Source organism: Acipenser ruthenus, chromosome 19 (genome assembly GCF_902713425.1).
Source record: "Acipenser ruthenus chromosome 19, fAciRut3.2 maternal haplotype, whole genome shotgun sequence".
NCBI lineage: Eukaryota > Metazoa > Chordata > Actinopteri > Acipenseriformes > Acipenseridae > Acipenser > Acipenser ruthenus.
Window position 1 is genome coordinate 23,096,826 of NC_081207.1, and position 18,473 is coordinate 23,115,298.

The 18,473-nt window shown below is 37.4% G+C and overlaps 1 protein-coding gene across 5 annotated transcripts in view; it reads right to left on the reverse strand.

The window, feature by feature from the left end:
* The window catches only part of gse1b (Gse1 coiled-coil protein b), a 255,712-nt gene that overhangs the window by 141,797 nt on the left and 95,442 nt on the right, over positions 1-18,473 (reverse strand). For 4 of the 5 annotated variants that reach the window (XM_034040808.3, XM_034040807.3, XM_058992649.1 and 1 more), the window contains exon 2: positions 16,911-17,085. In XM_034040808.3, coding sequence (XP_033896699.3) covers positions 16,911-17,085 — 175 coding nt within the window. Of the gene's footprint in view, positions 1-10,297; positions 10,823-16,910; positions 17,086-18,473 lie in introns of those variants that run through there. The other variant, XM_034040810.3, reaches the window with a different exon arrangement.

Sequence of the window (18,473 nt, forward strand, 5' to 3'; positions counted from 1 at the left end):
TTCTGAGGGAATATCACTAGTTTGTTTGTGCTGCATATATATATTTTTTTTAAATGCTGTCAAATCCTAATGGTTTACATGATATAAGTAGGCTATGAGCCATATTTACACATTTAATTCATGAGTTACTCTTACATGTTTTTAATTTTGTAAGTGTATTTTGATGCATTAAAAGAAGTTTAATATTCATGACACTGTTTTTTACTGGGGTCATTCCAAGTGTAAAAGTATGTGCCATAAATATGTGTTATAAACCAAGCCACCTCTTTCATGTTAAACTCCAAATGCATCCACTTCAGAATAATGCAGCAATTTGAACAGTCTCTGTATAGAGAAGTGTCACTGCAGTGAATTACATGAAAACTAAACTACTGTATCTAAGGTTGTGGGTGAAAAATAAGAAGTGTGAATGCAAAAAAAAAAAAAAAAGTCTGAATTGGCTTTTTCAGTTTTCACTTTCAGATCCCAGACACCCTCTACACTGAGGTTTCATTCTGAGACAGATCAAGAAATAAAAAAAATATACAAACTAACAAGTAGTAAACATACCGCAAGTTTAATATGACTGTACTGCAACCCTGAAAACTATTCATTGGGTGGGGAGGTCAGACTGATCTCCATGCAATTCGCACGCAGAAGCAAAGGACAGCACATTTTTTATAGCAAACAATATTTGTACAGCCACCTCTGCCTATAAACACAGATTATTGCTTCCTGTTTTAAAAAAGGAAGCTATTTACTGTATTACTCCAGTGTCTTATCTTATTTCTACACGTTCAATATGGCAACAAATGTTGCAGTTGCTTTGGCACAAATAACAAAGCAGCTGCTAGATAGGCAAATTAGGCAGTATAAAATATTGTATTATTCAAAAGTATCTGTGATAAGCCCTGTGTACAATGGCTTTTATTTTCAATATGACTGAATTTATGACCTAAACCGATCTGCTTCCTTTATTCAAGTACTGTATTCGAAGGCCAGAAAATGAGTGGGAAATCAGTAGACTTATTTTAAAAAATGTCAGCTCTCAAGACACTATCATGGATGAGAAATAATTCAACACTGATGTGGTGACTTTGTTCCTTAAACAGTATTTTGATTATTGAAGAAGTGGCTTTCAAAGAAATATGTCATAGTGGTTGAATAGTCTGGTGCTTTTTTTTTTTCCTGCACTGTGAATACTTTTCTTAATAACAACTTATATTTTCTTGTTGTGTATTGGCAAAACATGAGACAGTCTAGAGAGCTACTTTGTTATGAAATATTGTACAAAAAAAAATCTATGTTTGGAGTGCTAACCAAAGTATATCGTAGCACACAAACTGGTCCTTCTGTTGAAGATCTCTTGGTTCTTTGCACTGTTTATGTAGAAATATTTGAACTACAAAGTTGCTGTTGCCTGGTACCTAAAAAATCTTAGCACAGTAAAAGTATTTTAGAAAGATTGTAAGGGGTAAGAAAAGGGTCATTAATTGTTACCACTCAAATTGTACCTGATAACTGATTTGTGCAGTTATTTGTCATTAGTAAGTAGCTTGTAAAAACAAAATAAATGCCTAGTTACTGTATATAGGCTACAGAATGCAGTACCTGGAACGAAGCCCAACCACAATGTCTGTGACGGTTTTGCTGAATTCTAATTAAAAAATGAATGATAGGCTTATTTATTAATCAATCTTAATTGAGGAGTCAGATTGCTGTGAATATTTGAAAATGGAATCTGGAACTTCTATGTAGGTTAATAAAATGTACACACAGAAGGGTCATCTTTCTGCAGTTTTATCCATAATCAGTTTGCATACAGATTACATCCGCTTTTTCATGGACATCCTAATGCATACATAATCCATTGAGACAGAGCCGGGGTATAGGCACCATACCGTAGACAGGAGGAATACATCCTTCTTTCTTATCTTCCTCTCCAGTCTTGGGAGTTATGTAAATCTGTGTGATCATATATTGTAAAGGCCTGTTCAAAATCAGTTGTGACTCCACTTATCAAATGATCTCACCTTGTAACAATTTTTTTTTTTTTTTTTGGTTCCTGGGCAGTAAGTGTTATTTCCTAATTGCTTATGCCTCAAAAGTATAGAAAATGGCTATTATTCCCCACAAACTTTGCTTTTGTGACCAGGACAGTGATATTTTGAAATTTACCTATTTTCCAGAACATTCCAGATAGATTCAGTGCTGAGTAAACTTGGAGTAACTTCTAGAACTTTCTAGAACTTTCCAGTAATATAAATAGTAGTATAAATACAGGGGCCTTAAGCCCACCAGTTCAGTTTAGTTCCAGCTGCCTAAGTGGATACATATCTGCATTTTCCTGAAATGGCATCAAGGTCATAGGAGACTTCAAAATGGTGGCATTCCTGATGGGTCTCCAAGGCGGTTTTACCAAGTTTCCCTACTATCTTTGCCTTTGGGACAGCAGGGACACCAAGGTGCACTACCACAGGCGGGACTGGCCACAGCGGACCGAGTTCTCTGTGGGGAGGAACAACGTCAAGTGGGAGCCACAGGTGGACCCCCGGAAGGTGCTGATGCCACCACTGCACATCAAATTGGGCCTTATGAAACAGTTTGTCAGAGCTCTAGATAAGAAGTCGGCAGCCTTCAAGTACCTTCAAGACTTCTTCCCTAAGCTGTCTGAGGCAAAGGTCAAAGCCGGTGTCTTCATCGGACCACAGATAAAGAAGATCCTGGAGTGCAATGAATTCCCCAAGAAGCTCACTAGTAAGGAGAAAGCGGCTTGGAACAGCTTTGTCGCAGTGGTTCGGGGCTTCCTGGGCAATCACAAGGCCGAAAACTATGTGGAGCTGGTTGAGACTCTGGTGAAGAACTACGGCACAATGGGCTGTAGGATGTCCCTCAAAGTCCATATCCTTGATGCTCATCTTGATAAATTCAAGGAGAACATGGGAGCGTACTCGGAGGAGCAAGGCGAGCGCTTCCACCAGGATATACTGGACTTTGAACGCCGCTACCAAGGACAGTATAACGAGAACATGATGGGAGACTACATTTGGGGGCTGATTCGTGAAAGTGATTTACAGTATAATCGTAAATCTCGAAAAACTACTCACTTCTAAATCTTTTGTAGTCATTTTTGTATTACTTTAGTATAAATACATGTTAATTTGGATTCATATGTTGGTTTTTTCTGACTTTGTGAACGAAAAGACACAAATTCGCCCGTTTTCTCATTGGAAATAGGTACATTTCAAAATATCACTGTCCTGGTCACAAAAGCAAAGTTTGTGGGGAATAATAGCCATTTTCTATACTTTTGAGGCATAAGCAATTAGGAAATAACACTTACTACCCAGGAACAAAAATTGTGTTATATAGTGTCTTCAATGACAACGCAGTTACACCAAAATGGGCTACTTGCATGCCACAGCAAGAGCAGTAATGGCAAGACGATGGATTTGGGACATATATTGCACAGAGGTTTTGATATGGTAGAACAATAATACTAATATGTTAAAATGGTACTGCAATGGGCTGCCAGCAGTATTGGACCATTCTACCAATTGTGTGCTCATACCATTACATTCAGGTAATCTGCTATACTTCCTTGGTCATTTCACCTCAGCAATGTGAAGTTTTTTCCCTAGTCTAGTACCGGTTATGATTTTTTTTTAAATAGCTAAAGTACATTATGTGCTACTTTAGACCTACACAGCAAATGGAAGTGCATGACAAGTAAGGTTTATAGAATTATTTTATTAGCTAGAACCCCTTTAAAAAAATTGTTATTTAGGAAGTATAATATGGATTTTAAAAGAAGCTTTTTTAAATGTTTCTTTTTTTTCAAGAGAGAAATAAATCCTAGACAAAATAAGCTATTCTTTTTTTTTTTTTTTTTAAATATGACTTTAACATTACCTTTTCTTTACAAGGCTATAGACACAGCAGTATTCCCCAAGAAACCACTGTCCGTCTTGGTACCTTTGCATACACTGATACCTTCAGTATTTGTTCACGAAAGGGTGCCTCCCAATCCGAGACACCAGGCAGCCTAATCTGTTAAGAGGAAGTCTAAGCAACCCACAGCTTCAAAGAGAACAGGCTGCCTCTCTCTGCTCCTGTTCAGGATGTAGCTGGAGGTGATGACAGGAGGAACTCCAGGAAAAGCAGACCCTGTTTTTTTTTTTTTTTGTTAAGTCAGCTATCAGCCCGAATGCAGGCTGCTGTATTAACTAAAAGGAAACATACACAAGTGGCTGTGTGTTTTACAAATAACAGCACCACTAATCTGATTAAAACACTGAAGAGCAGAGCATGAGTACAAGCCAGGGTGTGGTTAGTTAATGTGAAACCTTTCATAAACTAATAACTCCACTTCACTCCCCTTCACTTCTAAGTTAGTGAGTGACTCCCGCTTGCTTTGGCTTCCTTCAGTGAGTAAGCAGAATGCCTGATTAACCCTCTTGTTTCGTGCTTTTTTAATACGTATTTTGTGAGTAGTGTCTTTCCCTAGATGGATTACATTACATGATACCAAAACAAGTTATTTGTTGCATGTTGTGTGCCTTAGTCACGCAATACAAATAAAAAGCAAATATCAAAGAGGAAATAACCCCTAATTTAGAGATATGACTTATTTTCTTTTCTTTTTACTAGCACTAGGATATTTATAATTTCTGTGGTAAAACTCAAAAACACAAGTCTGTTTTCTTCGAAGTTTTAGCTCAGAATTTCAAGCTGATGGACTTTTTGTGTTTCTGCAATTCCATGGTATACAAAAAGCAGTGTGAACCTAGAATGCAGCAGTTTTTTTAAGGAACTCTTAGGCACACAGGGATAGGCACATCATGAAGGAACTCTGTGTGAAGAAAATGAACCATGAGACTTGCCCCATATAAGGCCGTAAGCAGTCAGCTGTTAGTTAGCAATTTTTGAAAGATGTAGAACATTGGAATGATGGACTGCATTCCGGCAGAGTGTTTCAGAATGATAAAGTTTGAAAATGCTCAACTATTTGAGGCATCACTATGCCTGGCTGCAGCGGCACTGCTGTATGAAGCACCATTTCTGTTAAATAGTTAACTGGAATTGAAGACTGGCTCATCTATAATCTCGCTATTATAATTTAAGTTTCCCAGGTAGACAAAAAAAAGATAATTACTTTACATATTATCTTATACAACCCAGCAGACAGTATATCCACCTGATGGTTAACCTGATAAAAGTGGTTATGAACTCAGATACCATCATCATGTATTTGCAATTCCTGTCAGTCAGGTGACAACAATTGCTCGATAGAAGTCTCTAGCGTGAAGAGTTTGAATGGCCTTTTGTGGAAAACACAGAAAGAAAGAAATACTTACTTATGAGGCTGGACTTGATTATGAACTGTGTTGTTTTCTATATTTGTGGCATGTACTATCTCTCCAGTTTCCAGTTTCTTGGCTTTTCTCCATTGTGTTTTTTTTTTTTTTTTTTTTGTACACACTTTCTGTCCATAACATTCCAATTAAGCTTCATAAAGGGAATCCCCAATCTGAGACTGATTTATTCATGTCATGGTGGTATCTGTGGTTCAATAATTTGAAAGCTGTAGGAAACTTTATGAAGTGTTGCAGCTCTCCTTGCATCATACAGTGTTTCTGGGATTTCTCTTTCTGAGGTAAAGTTAAATCAGCCCCAGATCTGGATTTGAAGTGAATGAGGGGATACTGCTTCTGACCAGGCAATTCCTCCGACTAAATCCTATAATTTCATGTATGACTGGCATGGCTTCCAATGCCCTTCTGAGTCAATTAGACTGTGTGTGGCCTTTTAAGCCACTTAGTTATATAAATATTTGACGTAGCATCCACAAAGCAGTAATCAATTGCAGACAACTTTGAGAAATACCATTGGAATACCAGTTATAATTATAGAGACCAAAATGCAAATTGCATAATTTTTTATTAACAGAAAATCAAACTGTTCAATTTACAAAACTGGTAACAAACCACTCCCACTTCTAAGTCTTACATTAACCTTCCCAGTTGCACTGTACAGTGGTATTTTATTTTCACAGAAAATTGAGCAAATTACATTTTGCTGTAACAACCGCGATAAAACTAGCCCTATGTGCATTAACTTGACTAGAACAGACTGTATCAGACTATGATATTACAAGCAATGGTTAAAGAATGGATAAAGGTGACACATTTGGACTGATATGGTACCAAGATACTGCAATGGTTACCATTGTGAAAATATGAAAATACTATTCTACCATACACTAGCTTTACCACTTATTCCATTTTTGTATTTTTTATTATTGATATCAATGTTGAAAAGTGTTTACGTCTTAGCATTAAAAAGCTGAGAAATATACCCTTTTTTCCATTGAAATTAAAAATCAGGTAAATAATTTTTCCTAATCAATGGTTAGGAAAAAAAGAATCCATATTAGGATAATGCATCAACCTGATTGACAATCGTTACCTCTAATTAACCAGAGACAGTAATATTCTCCAATTGTGTAAATACTGTATAATAAAACATATAGAGTATGCTTTTTGGTTTTGCTGGGCATCTGGAGGTGGTAAGGTCAAGTCCTACCAAGGGGTCTATTCAGCAGAAGTCAGACAGAAAGTGTTTTACTCCAGCTGTTTAACAACCAGTAGGCCCAATTACAGCTCCAAAGCCACACAACACAAAACAGACTTCATTCACAGACTGCTTGCCTCCAATCAATCGCTGTGTTTTTACGAGAACATACTTGGGGCTTAAGCACATGCTTCGCCAGTGGAGAACAAAGGAGAAGCCACACAGCTCTGAGCTTTGTGCTTGCAGCTCTCTCTCTCTCTCTCTCTCTCTCGGCGCTGAATTAGGAAAACTGCATAGCTCTGGTCTGCAGAGGATTTTCCTTTACTTCTTTCAATCCAGGCTCAACACAAGAATCTTCCTCCTGTGAAAATAATCCGAACTCTCAAGGCAGAGAGTTTAGAAATGAACACCCATGGTTTTAGGTGGTTGGGTTTGATGCTGACTCACATCAGCAGGTCATGGGTTACACAATATCAGCCAACAAGTCAAAAGTGAGGCCTCAAGGGACAGGCTAGACACACTTGTTTTGCGTGTAAACTAATCCAGCTTTCTGGGAAACATAAACCACTAGTCTCAATGAAACTGCTGGAGGTATAAACACTACTACTAATAGTTTAAGCATTGGGAAACCTGTTATGACTCAGAACTCATCAGCACCTCAATAAGCAGCACCTGAGTTTTTTAGGCGTAGAGGTGTAGGGATTGAAATACTGTATTCATCACTGTTACATTGTGGGTTTTGAGACGAGTAAAGTGAAAATGAAAACAAAACAAAAAAAGTGTATTTGTGCTTAGGTTGCCTGTGAGCCTTTATTGGGTTTATCAAAGCACATATCGATTCTGGATACTGTAGGATATACTGACTTGGAAACTCTGTAGAATTAAGTTAGGCAGTGAATTTCACTGTCATATATTCACTACAAATACTGGGCTGTCTAGAAAGTTTGCTGCTCTGATACAATAGAATGCTAAATCATGGAAGAATGTATAAAAAGACACCAACTAAATATACTTTACTGTGAAATTACAATGGAGAGATGTCAGCTTGTGGAATGTTGTTTTCTTTCAATGTACATTCTATGGAGCAACACCTACAGGATGTATAATTTATAGCTTAGCGCCTTCAAGTTACAGAGTTGTGATCACCTGCAGTGTACTAAACATGATACAGACAGTTGAGTTCATTACCTATCACACATACAAAGATGTTCTCTGCTAAATGACGCAAGTGACACAGAGCCCTAGTTAAAAAAGCAATACTTAAAAGAACGTTTTTTGTTTTGATAGCTTAAATACATTTTTATATTAATGGAACCATTCCTAACTGCCGTTGGCCTCTTTGATAACAGTCTAGAACAGTTTTGTAAATTTAGAACTTTATTTACAAATAGAACTGGGTGAGTAGCACTAAAGGAGACTGATCCAGCGATGGCTTTATTTATGTAAACAGTGCTACACTGTAATTACATACTACACTGTGCTTTTCCATTATTATTATTTTGTTTTGAAAGACACATTATACTTTAACGGTGACGTTTTCAAACCAAAACACAAATGAACAAACAGACAAAAAAAGCTGGAGCTCGCTCCAAGAAAAAGCTGGAAATAACACGACTGACCCTTCTGTTGACATATACAAGAGCAATAAAAAGCACCACTCCTCCTCCCTCTACAAGTCATGGCATAACCTTCTGCCCACCCCACTAGAGACACTAATAACCATGGCGTCTTGCCAAAGCCACTGTCTCCTTGCTAATTCCCTCAGCCCTGGAGCCATTGCACTTTATCTAAGAGACTTTTTAGAACAAAATGCTGGTTATAAAACAAGACTCTCTTTTATTATTATTTTTTAGGAAACCCAGTCAGCTTATTAGAAAATAACAACAGTTGCGTGTCTCTCTGCCAAAAGCGTCTGCGTGGAAAGATTTAGGACTGTGCAGCTCTCCATTTCCCATTGTGGAAGGATACTTCATAAAGATACAACTTTAGGAGTTATATCTGTAGCCACACCAACATAGGCCACACCTTACTCACTTTCATTCCTCAGATTTCTCTTTGCTATCCCCAGCCAAATTATTTAGGATTACTCTACACTTTCCTTTTCTGAAGACAGGTAAGAGTCAGCAGTTGGGCTCTACAAACTGCTTGCTCTCATACACAGCACATTTAAAGCTGCAGTGTCCCACAACTGTAATTCCTTAGTGCTAGTTTACTCCCATATTTCTCTCTATCACAGGCCTTGTTAACGGTCCCATTTGTATATATTCCCCAAATGCCAGAAAGAATGAATCCTGAACAACTTAATTGAATCAGTGCCTTTTTAGTGAACAACACTGGCCCTACACCTTATTGGCAGTGTTATAGCAGATGTTTTTTTTTCAACCCTGTGCATGTACAGTACTGTATTATGGCAAGCATGCATCTGCTTAAAATAACTAAGAAATGTTATACCCATTGAAAAAAAGAGCTTTGTAAAAAAAAAGAAAATGAAAAAACCCTAGTCTGCCTGCTTTCAGAAAGTATGCTTTCAGAAAGCTACACTGGAGTAGAGATCAAGAGGCTTTCTTTGAAAAAGCTTCTGGGTATAGCCGCTGCATCCAGAATGCTTTTAATTAGTATGACATGATTTCCAGATGTACACACAGCTAAATTGCAGTTTATTTATTTATAGCTGTTGCATTTGGTTCTGTCTTGTAAACAACCTGAACGATAAATATAAACAGCCTACACTGTGCTATCATTATGAGGTGCTACATGCACTACATCATCTTTAATAAAAGGTTGCTTTCCAGCTTAAACCACGAACAAATCGTATTACAGCAACCTGCTTAGAACTGTGAAGTATACAGTTTATACTGTAGCATCATTTGTTCTCTGCAGTATACATTAACTGATCATGTATATAAAGGCTACCAGGTCTGTAGGGTGCAATGCTCTGGAAAATAACACGCCTTTCTAACTGATCTGAAACATTCTGCCGATGGAAATGGCTTTCATATTAAGAAGCTAACACATTAAAAATGATGTCAGTTACAGAGCTCTTTACGACCCATGGTGGTGTTCTAAGAATCTTATTGCCCATTTGGTGCCAGGCTTCATCCAGTACAAAATAATTTAAAGCAGTAGTGTGTGTAACATAGCCCATTATGCTGTATATCACTGTTACCCTTTTAAGAGTTAGTATGCTTCTTGTATATTACTGTAGCCCTTTTAAAAGACCTGTGATCTGTGAGTTCCTCATAGTTGGAAGGTAATGGTCATGCACTAGTAACAATAGACCTGTCTCTGAAGCAGTTAGGGTGTATATTTGCTCCTTGTTAAACATATTCATTTCAGCGTGCACATGTTCAATATGTGCGAATGTTGTTTCATCTTTTCAACTAAAGGTGGTTTTATCCAAAAAAATGTCTCAATCCTAAAATTCTAGGTGATGCAAAACTATTGGCCATAGCTGTAGGGGGATAAAACAGACTACAGACATACAGATATACTGATATAAGTAACCACTGCAACCTGCTTACCTAACATACTGTATACAAGCCTATAGCAACTCAAACGTGTAATACAAGCAACTACCACAGTATCAATAGTTAATTACTTTATAATGAAATCGGACACTAATGATTGAAGCGTACAGTATTTACACATATCCTGCATGACTTATCAGAACGGCAAGGCCATTCTTGTTATTCTGCAGATAGACAAACACAGACCACAAAAAAAAGAAAAGAAAAAAGCCTCTTACCATGTTTAAACATTTTCCATCCCCTCTCTCTACTTGTATAATCCATTACTTTGTTTGAACACCGTGGCAGACCAAGGCAGCTTGTAGTGCTTTCTTTTTTGTTTGCTGTTGTTGTTTTGTTTTTAAAGTCCCAAGCTGTTTCAAAGAAACATGTTCTTCCTCTGATCTCCAACAGCAATGCACAATATAAAAAAAGAGAAGCAAAATGACCTTTCAAGTCTAATCTTGCTAGTCGATAAGACAGCCAGCTCTGTATTGGGAGGGTAAATTCCTCCACTCAACGCTTCCTGATTTCTGGACTGGATTGTGGTTCCACAAGCTGCAGTTCCAACGTTCAAGCTACTCCAAAATGTGACTCACTCAGCCCTCCTTCATTAATTCATTTAAGTCCAATGATGAAAATGTCCTTCCCTGGAGAGCAGCAAAGCCATGCTGATTATAAAAAATGAATGCTTTTTAAATTGCTTATTATCAGGATAACAATATGTGACTCCTCACACTGCCTGCACTGTATGTTCCCCACCTTCCATCAACTCACAAGAGGAGTTATAACTGTCACAGCCCCATATCAGCACAGTACACGTCTTCCTAACCTTATCTGTAACCTAGTTTCACTTTCCCTTGCTCAGAAGTGACAGCTGTTTATAGCAGCATAAATTATTTAATCTCAGTACAACTTTGTGCATTATACTGCTGACTCTGCAAGTGAATGAGTTAATGGTTAAAAGGTAATGCATGGTTGTTATGCTAGTGAGGTTCTGGTACTGTAGTTTTTCAACTGGTCCTGCTGATTCAAGAGGATAGTAAGGCTATGGTGTAGACATTCTCGAATAACATACATATGCTGTGTTTTTATAAAGGCAAACCATTTAGTGAATATGTCACCTGAAAACGTTTAGTAATCAATTAAGCACACTGAAATGTCATCGCTTTCTAGGTTTCACACAGAAGTGAATCCTGTGTTGTGTGCAGTGTTTTCGTATCATTCACATATTTAAAGTAATATGTCTGGAACAGGAACCTTGTCTGCAAAAAGTCCCAGGCTATTTTTTGTTTTCTTTTTAACACACAGTTCAAGGAATTATTGCTAAAAAATGCAGTAAAACAACTATCACAAAACCGCATGTGGTTGAAGATAACGGGAAGGCCCCTACACGTTTGCAGGAGGAAGGAAACCCACCACTTAAGCAATGTTAAGTTCCCAGAACCCTCAGGAGCAGAAGTGAATGTTGATAATGCCTTTACATGGTCACACTTTCTACCCCCATAAATAGTTCTTTGAAACTATGACATGGAAAGAAGCCTGAGTCTCCTCTCAAATTTTGTATTCTGAGACACTAAAAAATTAATTGAAAAAAAGTGTGACATGCAGATGGATGGATGAATGGACAGACAGACACCTCCATATATTCCCAGAATCTGACACTCTCCATAAATTATGCAAGATAATGTTAATACCAAGTTCCATGACAATTGGATAAGCGGTTCTACAGTACATATCGTATGTGCGGATGTAGCTACGTACAACCACATCCACAGTATCCCCTTCCCTAGGGTAATAAATCCAAAGACAAACATTTGAACTTTTTCAATCAAGACATCTATGGGGAAATGCATATTAAAAAGATGAAGGAAAGCCATCTGCACAGCTCTGCTACTGCCTTGGCGTTGTCATTATGGTGTAACTGCATTTCCATTGAAGATCATCTGGAGCCTGTTTTTGAACAGACCTTTATAATATATCACTACATAGCTTTGCATAACTCACAAGACACTGGACAAGGAGATAAGAGAGACAAAGGATGCATCTCTACGGTATGGCGCCTATATCCAAGCTCTGTCTGCATGAATTATGTATGCATTTTACCAACACACATCGTATACCCAGTTAGTATCCGTGAGTGTGCAATATTTATTCTAAATCCATTTTGTCTGCTTATAGGTTGCTAGGATTTATCACAATACACTGGTAATATTTTTCACAATATTCTGCAAAGGGAAACTCCAGAATTCCTTATGCCCCACGTGTAATCCAGACTCATACAAATAAGGAATAGTTAGCCTTGTGAATTGTGGGTAGGCAGAGAATGTTTCTTGCAAGATGTCATGATAATGTGTCTGTCAATGGACAATCATTGCAAGATATTTATTCCTAAATAGACACCACCTGTGCAAGGAGATCTTAATTGGATTCGAGGAGCGATAAAATAAATGAAAAAGTAGCTGTGAAAGTATGTTCAAACAACTTTCACCACAACTGGATACGCGATTCTAATATGTAACATTGTTTGACAACATACATACAGTTTGTACAGTACATAAAGGTAGACAGACAGGCAGACAGACAGGCAGGCACTGGTGCTGATACTTTCAATAGCCTGTGCTGAAGAATGTCCTTGGGTAGCATGTAATAAAAAGAGATACAATGCTTTAAACATAAACATATCACCACATCCTATAAATCTGTTTACTCAGAGCAAAGGCTGTAAGGAAGGACTGTTAACTTTTCCATCAATTATTATGGATACACATGATTAGTCTATAATTTACAGCATATAAGACCCCATTTAGAGCAATCTGGAATGCGGAACACCATTCTTTGCTGGTAACAATTATTAATGACGAAGAATAAAAGTATAATGTAGTTATTAATTAATCATTGAAATATTAATTGAGGCATAACCTACTGAGACACGACTCCGCTTTCCGGTGGCTGTCTGTTGCATGAGAAGGATGTAGGTCACAGTGTTCAATTTCAGTTCCAAGATTGGGATTCATGAAGTTACACTAGAAAAACTCACCAGTGCCATTTGTCTTCCACTTTTTGGAAGCACTAAATTACAAAAAAAAATTTTTAAAAATGAACGGGTCTTTGCAGCTTCTAATTTTATACAAAAACAATTTCCTGGTGTCATAATTCCTCTAAAGTCCTCCACTTCATCAGATGGAAAGTAACTCAGTTTGTTTAAAGTGACCCTGTGGCGCTGCTGTAAATAGCGTGTGCAGGAATGTAAGGTTGGCAGGGATGGGGTTAAATCTACCCCTGCCAACAATCACATGTGCCACATGTATGTAAGAAAGGATTTTTATAAGAAAGCATAATGTTGGTGTTATCCTCGGTGTTTACACACAAACACATGTTACAGGCTTTTCTGACTGGCTACATACATCCCTGGTATGTTAATTTAAAACATGTCTAATGCTGAATTTTAAATGTTTAGGGAATTACATGAAACGAACAACCCTAGTTTGCTGTTTCCCTCTTTATTACTTTATATCACTCTGCGAGTCAAATAGGCCTGCTCCTGTTATTTGTTACAGCAATAAGGTCTTTTTTTTTTAATAGCTCAGCATGGCGCCTAACTGGTACTGCACTATAGTGCCTTACTGTTTGAAGGCAAATAACAAAACCCTTAACAGAGGCTCTCCAAGCCATAACAGAGTCTGCCATTCCAGCTGGCTTCTTGGTAAAAAGCCCTCAAAGGAAGACTCTGTTACTGCAACCTAAGACAAGAACTGAAGAAAGCATCTGCTTCATGTCGCAGATAGCCCGAGAGGTGTATTGTGTTCATGCACAGAGAATTGAAAAACATTTCTGAACAGCAGCGTCTTCAAGTAACACTACATAAACAATGGCAGCAGTTACACAGAGTGGACTCTTACACAGAGTACACTGGCACAAGAGAAAGCAGAAAACTTGCCATATGGAAGTCAATACAAGATATCAGCTACATTTTACTTAGCAAGTAAACCATGTAAGCCTTGTAAACAAGTTACAGGGACACAGAATTAAAGAGGCAAGATGTGGCTAGGCCCCTGTGACAAGGCACAATTCAGTGAGCTTAGGAGCCAACTCCACTGCAGCTGGCATTTCAACATTTCAAGTTTTCATTTTGACATTGTCTTTTAAATTCATTGTTCAGTACATGTTGGTTTATGGACCTCGTCTTACATACTCTAGAATAAAACATTCATGTCATTTTATGAATAATAAATAGTCAATACACTAATGAATTATAAATGAAGAACTACACTACCACAAACACAAAGGTGACTTTGTTTATTCATAATTTAGAGTGCTATTTTAATGTATATATTATACTTGATTATATTAAATCAAATATTAAAATATGTACTTGATTTTAACAAACTCCTTCAATTAAATGATTGAACCCTGTTGTATGAGTGTGTATATAACTTGTCACAGTAACCTCAAATTTTGAATTTGGAATTGTATTCTGTATATACCCTTATTAATGATAGGCATGCATTCCTATGTGTGATGTGTGTGTCGGTAAATACAAATACAAAATATACCTGTTTAATATCCTATTATGTGTGTTGTAGGATTTTCTGTTGTTGATTCAACTAATTTGCCATGCTAACTACTGTAACTCAAGGCTGATTGTGAGAAAGTTAGACGGGGAAGCATATTCGTGTTACACAGGCTGCAGTGCACAATGCTTCTCCTATGTGCTTCAGTGCACAGAACAACATTAATTTCCTCCCTCACTTCCCCACAACCAGCCTCTTTTAACAAGCAATTTTTGCTGGAATAGTTAGTAAGCAGTAAGAAGAAACAACACTTTAATAGCAAGCAAAATACACATAATGTACAGTAGATGCTATAAAGTCTTGTTTCAATCACCCACATGACAAAATAACTCAATAACTCATTTAACAGGGCAGTGCCTTCATTTATCTTGATAGAATTAGACAGAAGCCCCCATTAATCTTTGTGTGCTTTATTCCATGTTGTGATTTAAATGTCCTCAAAGACCCCAAATGGCTCTTGAGGACACATTCCGGGATATGATCTGGTTGAGGCTGAACTCCTGCCTTAAAAATTAAGCCAGATGAACAAAGGCCTGACGACCGCCACCTCTCCTTCCAGCTCAGGTTGCACAGTGGTGCTGATAAGCTCTGTATTTGCTTACAGTATGTAAGCAAATGAACCCATTTACAAATCCTACCTGACTTTGAGATATGCCTGGGTTAGCGTCCTGATATTTTCATAGAGTGTCAGTTACTGGTATTAGTTGGCACAATGTATGAGGTTTATTTAAGACTCTTAACTTCCTGTATCCTGTACTGTGTTGCACGGTACATATTTGTATTTTGAAAATTGGTAAATTCATTGTGTGATGTTTTTTATCAATGTTGTTATAAAAACAATTTCAGCCATGACTGTGACAACACCTGCCAATTGAGCGCCTACTATCAATCTCTAAGTTTGTTAAGTGTATGCTACATATGACATGTATTATAATTTGTTGTCCTATGTCTGTACGTGCCTTGCTAAATGACTACAGTTTCTATTAATGTGATGCATAAGGATACCTTTCATTCTTAATTACTGGAAGTTTAGCAGACTCAATTTAGCAATCCAAGACATAAATGCCATACTCTCATTTTCACATACAATTAAACAGCCTTACTGAATTCAGTACAGTATCGTACCGTAATAAAGACGGCTGTAGGTTTGTTTCAGTGCCACAGCAATGACATTTTTTGTGTTGAAACAAAACAAAAACCCTGACTAAGAATTTCTTCTACATTCTGAAATCTTTATGCATGTATAGTGCTTACTCATTATACATATAGTAAGACTCTCTGTAAATTTCACTTTGAATTGAACTTGAATTCACAATGAAGGGGCTGTACATATATACAGCTCCAATTCTAAATGGATACTGCTGCTATTGTAGGATGCAGGCACATCTTGTTCAAGAAGGCCTGTTTCCCGTACTTAAAAAGTTCTCGATACCAACCGTCATTTGAATTCAATGCTGGAATTTAAAAACCTCTTCTGTCAACCTCGAAAACTGGCTGCATAACCATCAAGAAAAAACAAATATTTATAACAAAATAATGTGTGGTTTTGGACAACTATAAACTGCTCTACCTTCAGTCTTGTGGTTTATGATCACATATTTAAAAAACGCATTTACATTCTTTTAGGAACAAATGAAAGAATACTGTGTGTTTTCTTAATTCAGTTATTAGCACTGATTTGCATTATAATATTCTATTCCAGGAAATGTTACATATCATGCCATATATTATTGTTACGCAAATAATGTGTTAAATGTCCAAAGGCACCTTTTCTATGGTGCCCAACAATAAATGTTAATTATATAACTAATTGAAAATCTATCACTTTAGTACTTGAAGCTTTGAATATGTCAGTTTGTTTCAAATCATTCAACTCCCTTGTAAGTTTACCATGGTAAATTTGCACAATAATTAAAAAGTTCACCCCATGATTTTATGGGACATTAACACATTTTTTAGTGCTTTCCCAAGCTTGCTAGCATATAGTATTCACCACACCTGAGGCAAAATCAAGCCAGGAGGTTGAAGTTACCTGTCATTTCAATGAGCCCCAATGCAAAACATCAGCTGAAGTAAAAGTTATCATCAAACACAAAAATGACCTGCCTTGACCTTGGCAACTCAAGTGGTAAACACTCACAGTATATTCAAATAGTTTGCAAACTTCAACATAGATATGCCAACCGAGAGAGAACAACACTGCAATCCAATCTGAATGCAAACCCATCCGCCCAGAATAAGAAAGAGTTTGAAACTGACAGGCCCTGTTGACACTTACTTGTACGCTGGTGATCGATGCTCTCTGCATCCAAAGTGATGGGGGGGGGAGCATCCACGTTGACCCCTGACCTCCCAGGCTTCGCTCCTTCACTGGACTCTCCCACTGGGTTGAACACACCCGCCTCAGGGGGCTTCCTGCTCACTGACGCCACCTCGAGGGCAGAAGAGGAAGGCTGTAACAGCAAAAGGGAAAAATGAATAAATACAGCCTTTTTAATTTGTGTTGTTTTATTCGTCCATAGACCTCATCATACCTCACTATTGAAACCTGTAGTACACAGCTGTATGCAATGTACTTGGTTCTAACTAGAAGGCAGCCCCATGAAAGTCTCTCTCTCTCTCTCTCTCTCTCTCTCTCTCTCTCTCTCTCTCTCTCTCATCTAGTGGACTCAGCACAAGGTTCCAGAGTATAAAATAGACATTATATTAAATCATAACAAATAAAAAAAATATATGAAATAGACTTTTTAACTTTTATCTCCTAACTAATATAGCCTAGATTTAAAAAAAAATAAACAAAAAAAACCTTAACACCTGTGCTATTTACAACTAAGGGTTCATTAAATGATATCTCAGGAGTTGGCCTTTTTGTTTGGGGGAATGTCCTCTTACATCTTTAAATTTGATTGGAAAGCACCATACAACAGGAAAATAATAAGGGTCATTAAGTACTGCTGTATTTTCTGATTGAATACCTCTTTCCAGAACCAATTAACAATCAGAAGAATAAGGGTTAAAATCAGAACTTGTATAGTGAGTTAGAAGATGTGAGCTATCTGTGAGGTATTTTTTGTTGTTGTTTTTCTCACAACAGGTGTTAGGCAAGTGTATGCTTTCAGCGGCTTTCCTTGTGCTTATCTTTGGCAACCTTTTTATTCAAATTCAAGCTCTATTGAAAAAACTCTGGGGGATTGGCAGGTAATTTTCAATTCACTCGAAACAGACTGGGTTGGAAGCAGTCATGTTGCTTTTGTAACGAGATAAGAGAAAAGCGCTTTGCAGGAATGGGAGGCAGACAAAAGGAAGCAATTTGTTGGATTTATAAAGAGGGAAGCTCCATAAGCAGCCAGGCTTTCAAGGGTCCAGCCCTCTGTTGCTACAGTGACCGCTGAACTGTAGTTCTGAGATGTCTGAATATTCTTTCAAATTCAGATAAATATTCAGATATACTTTTTAATTATCTGAACAAAAGTGTACCAAAGTAGACATCTTTTTTCAACCCTGTAACTAACCAAATTACATTTAAAAACAAAAGGAGAGAAACAGTAGAATGTGTTTTATTTATTTCAGCCATAACTTCAAACACTAAATAATAAAACTCACAAGAGATCCAGTGGTACTAAAAGTGTGACAAGAAGACAAGTCTTTGTCAATGTGTATTATAATGCACTCCTTGGAATAAACTGAATACATACTTTTCAAACTATCAGGTATGCTTCCTCAGTACAGAAGGTAAAACAACCTTTGATGCTTTTGTACAACACAGTTGTTTTGGCTATTGCTTGTTACACAACAGTAATTTGTGCAGTATCGGACATGTATGCCCATTCCAACCAAGCAC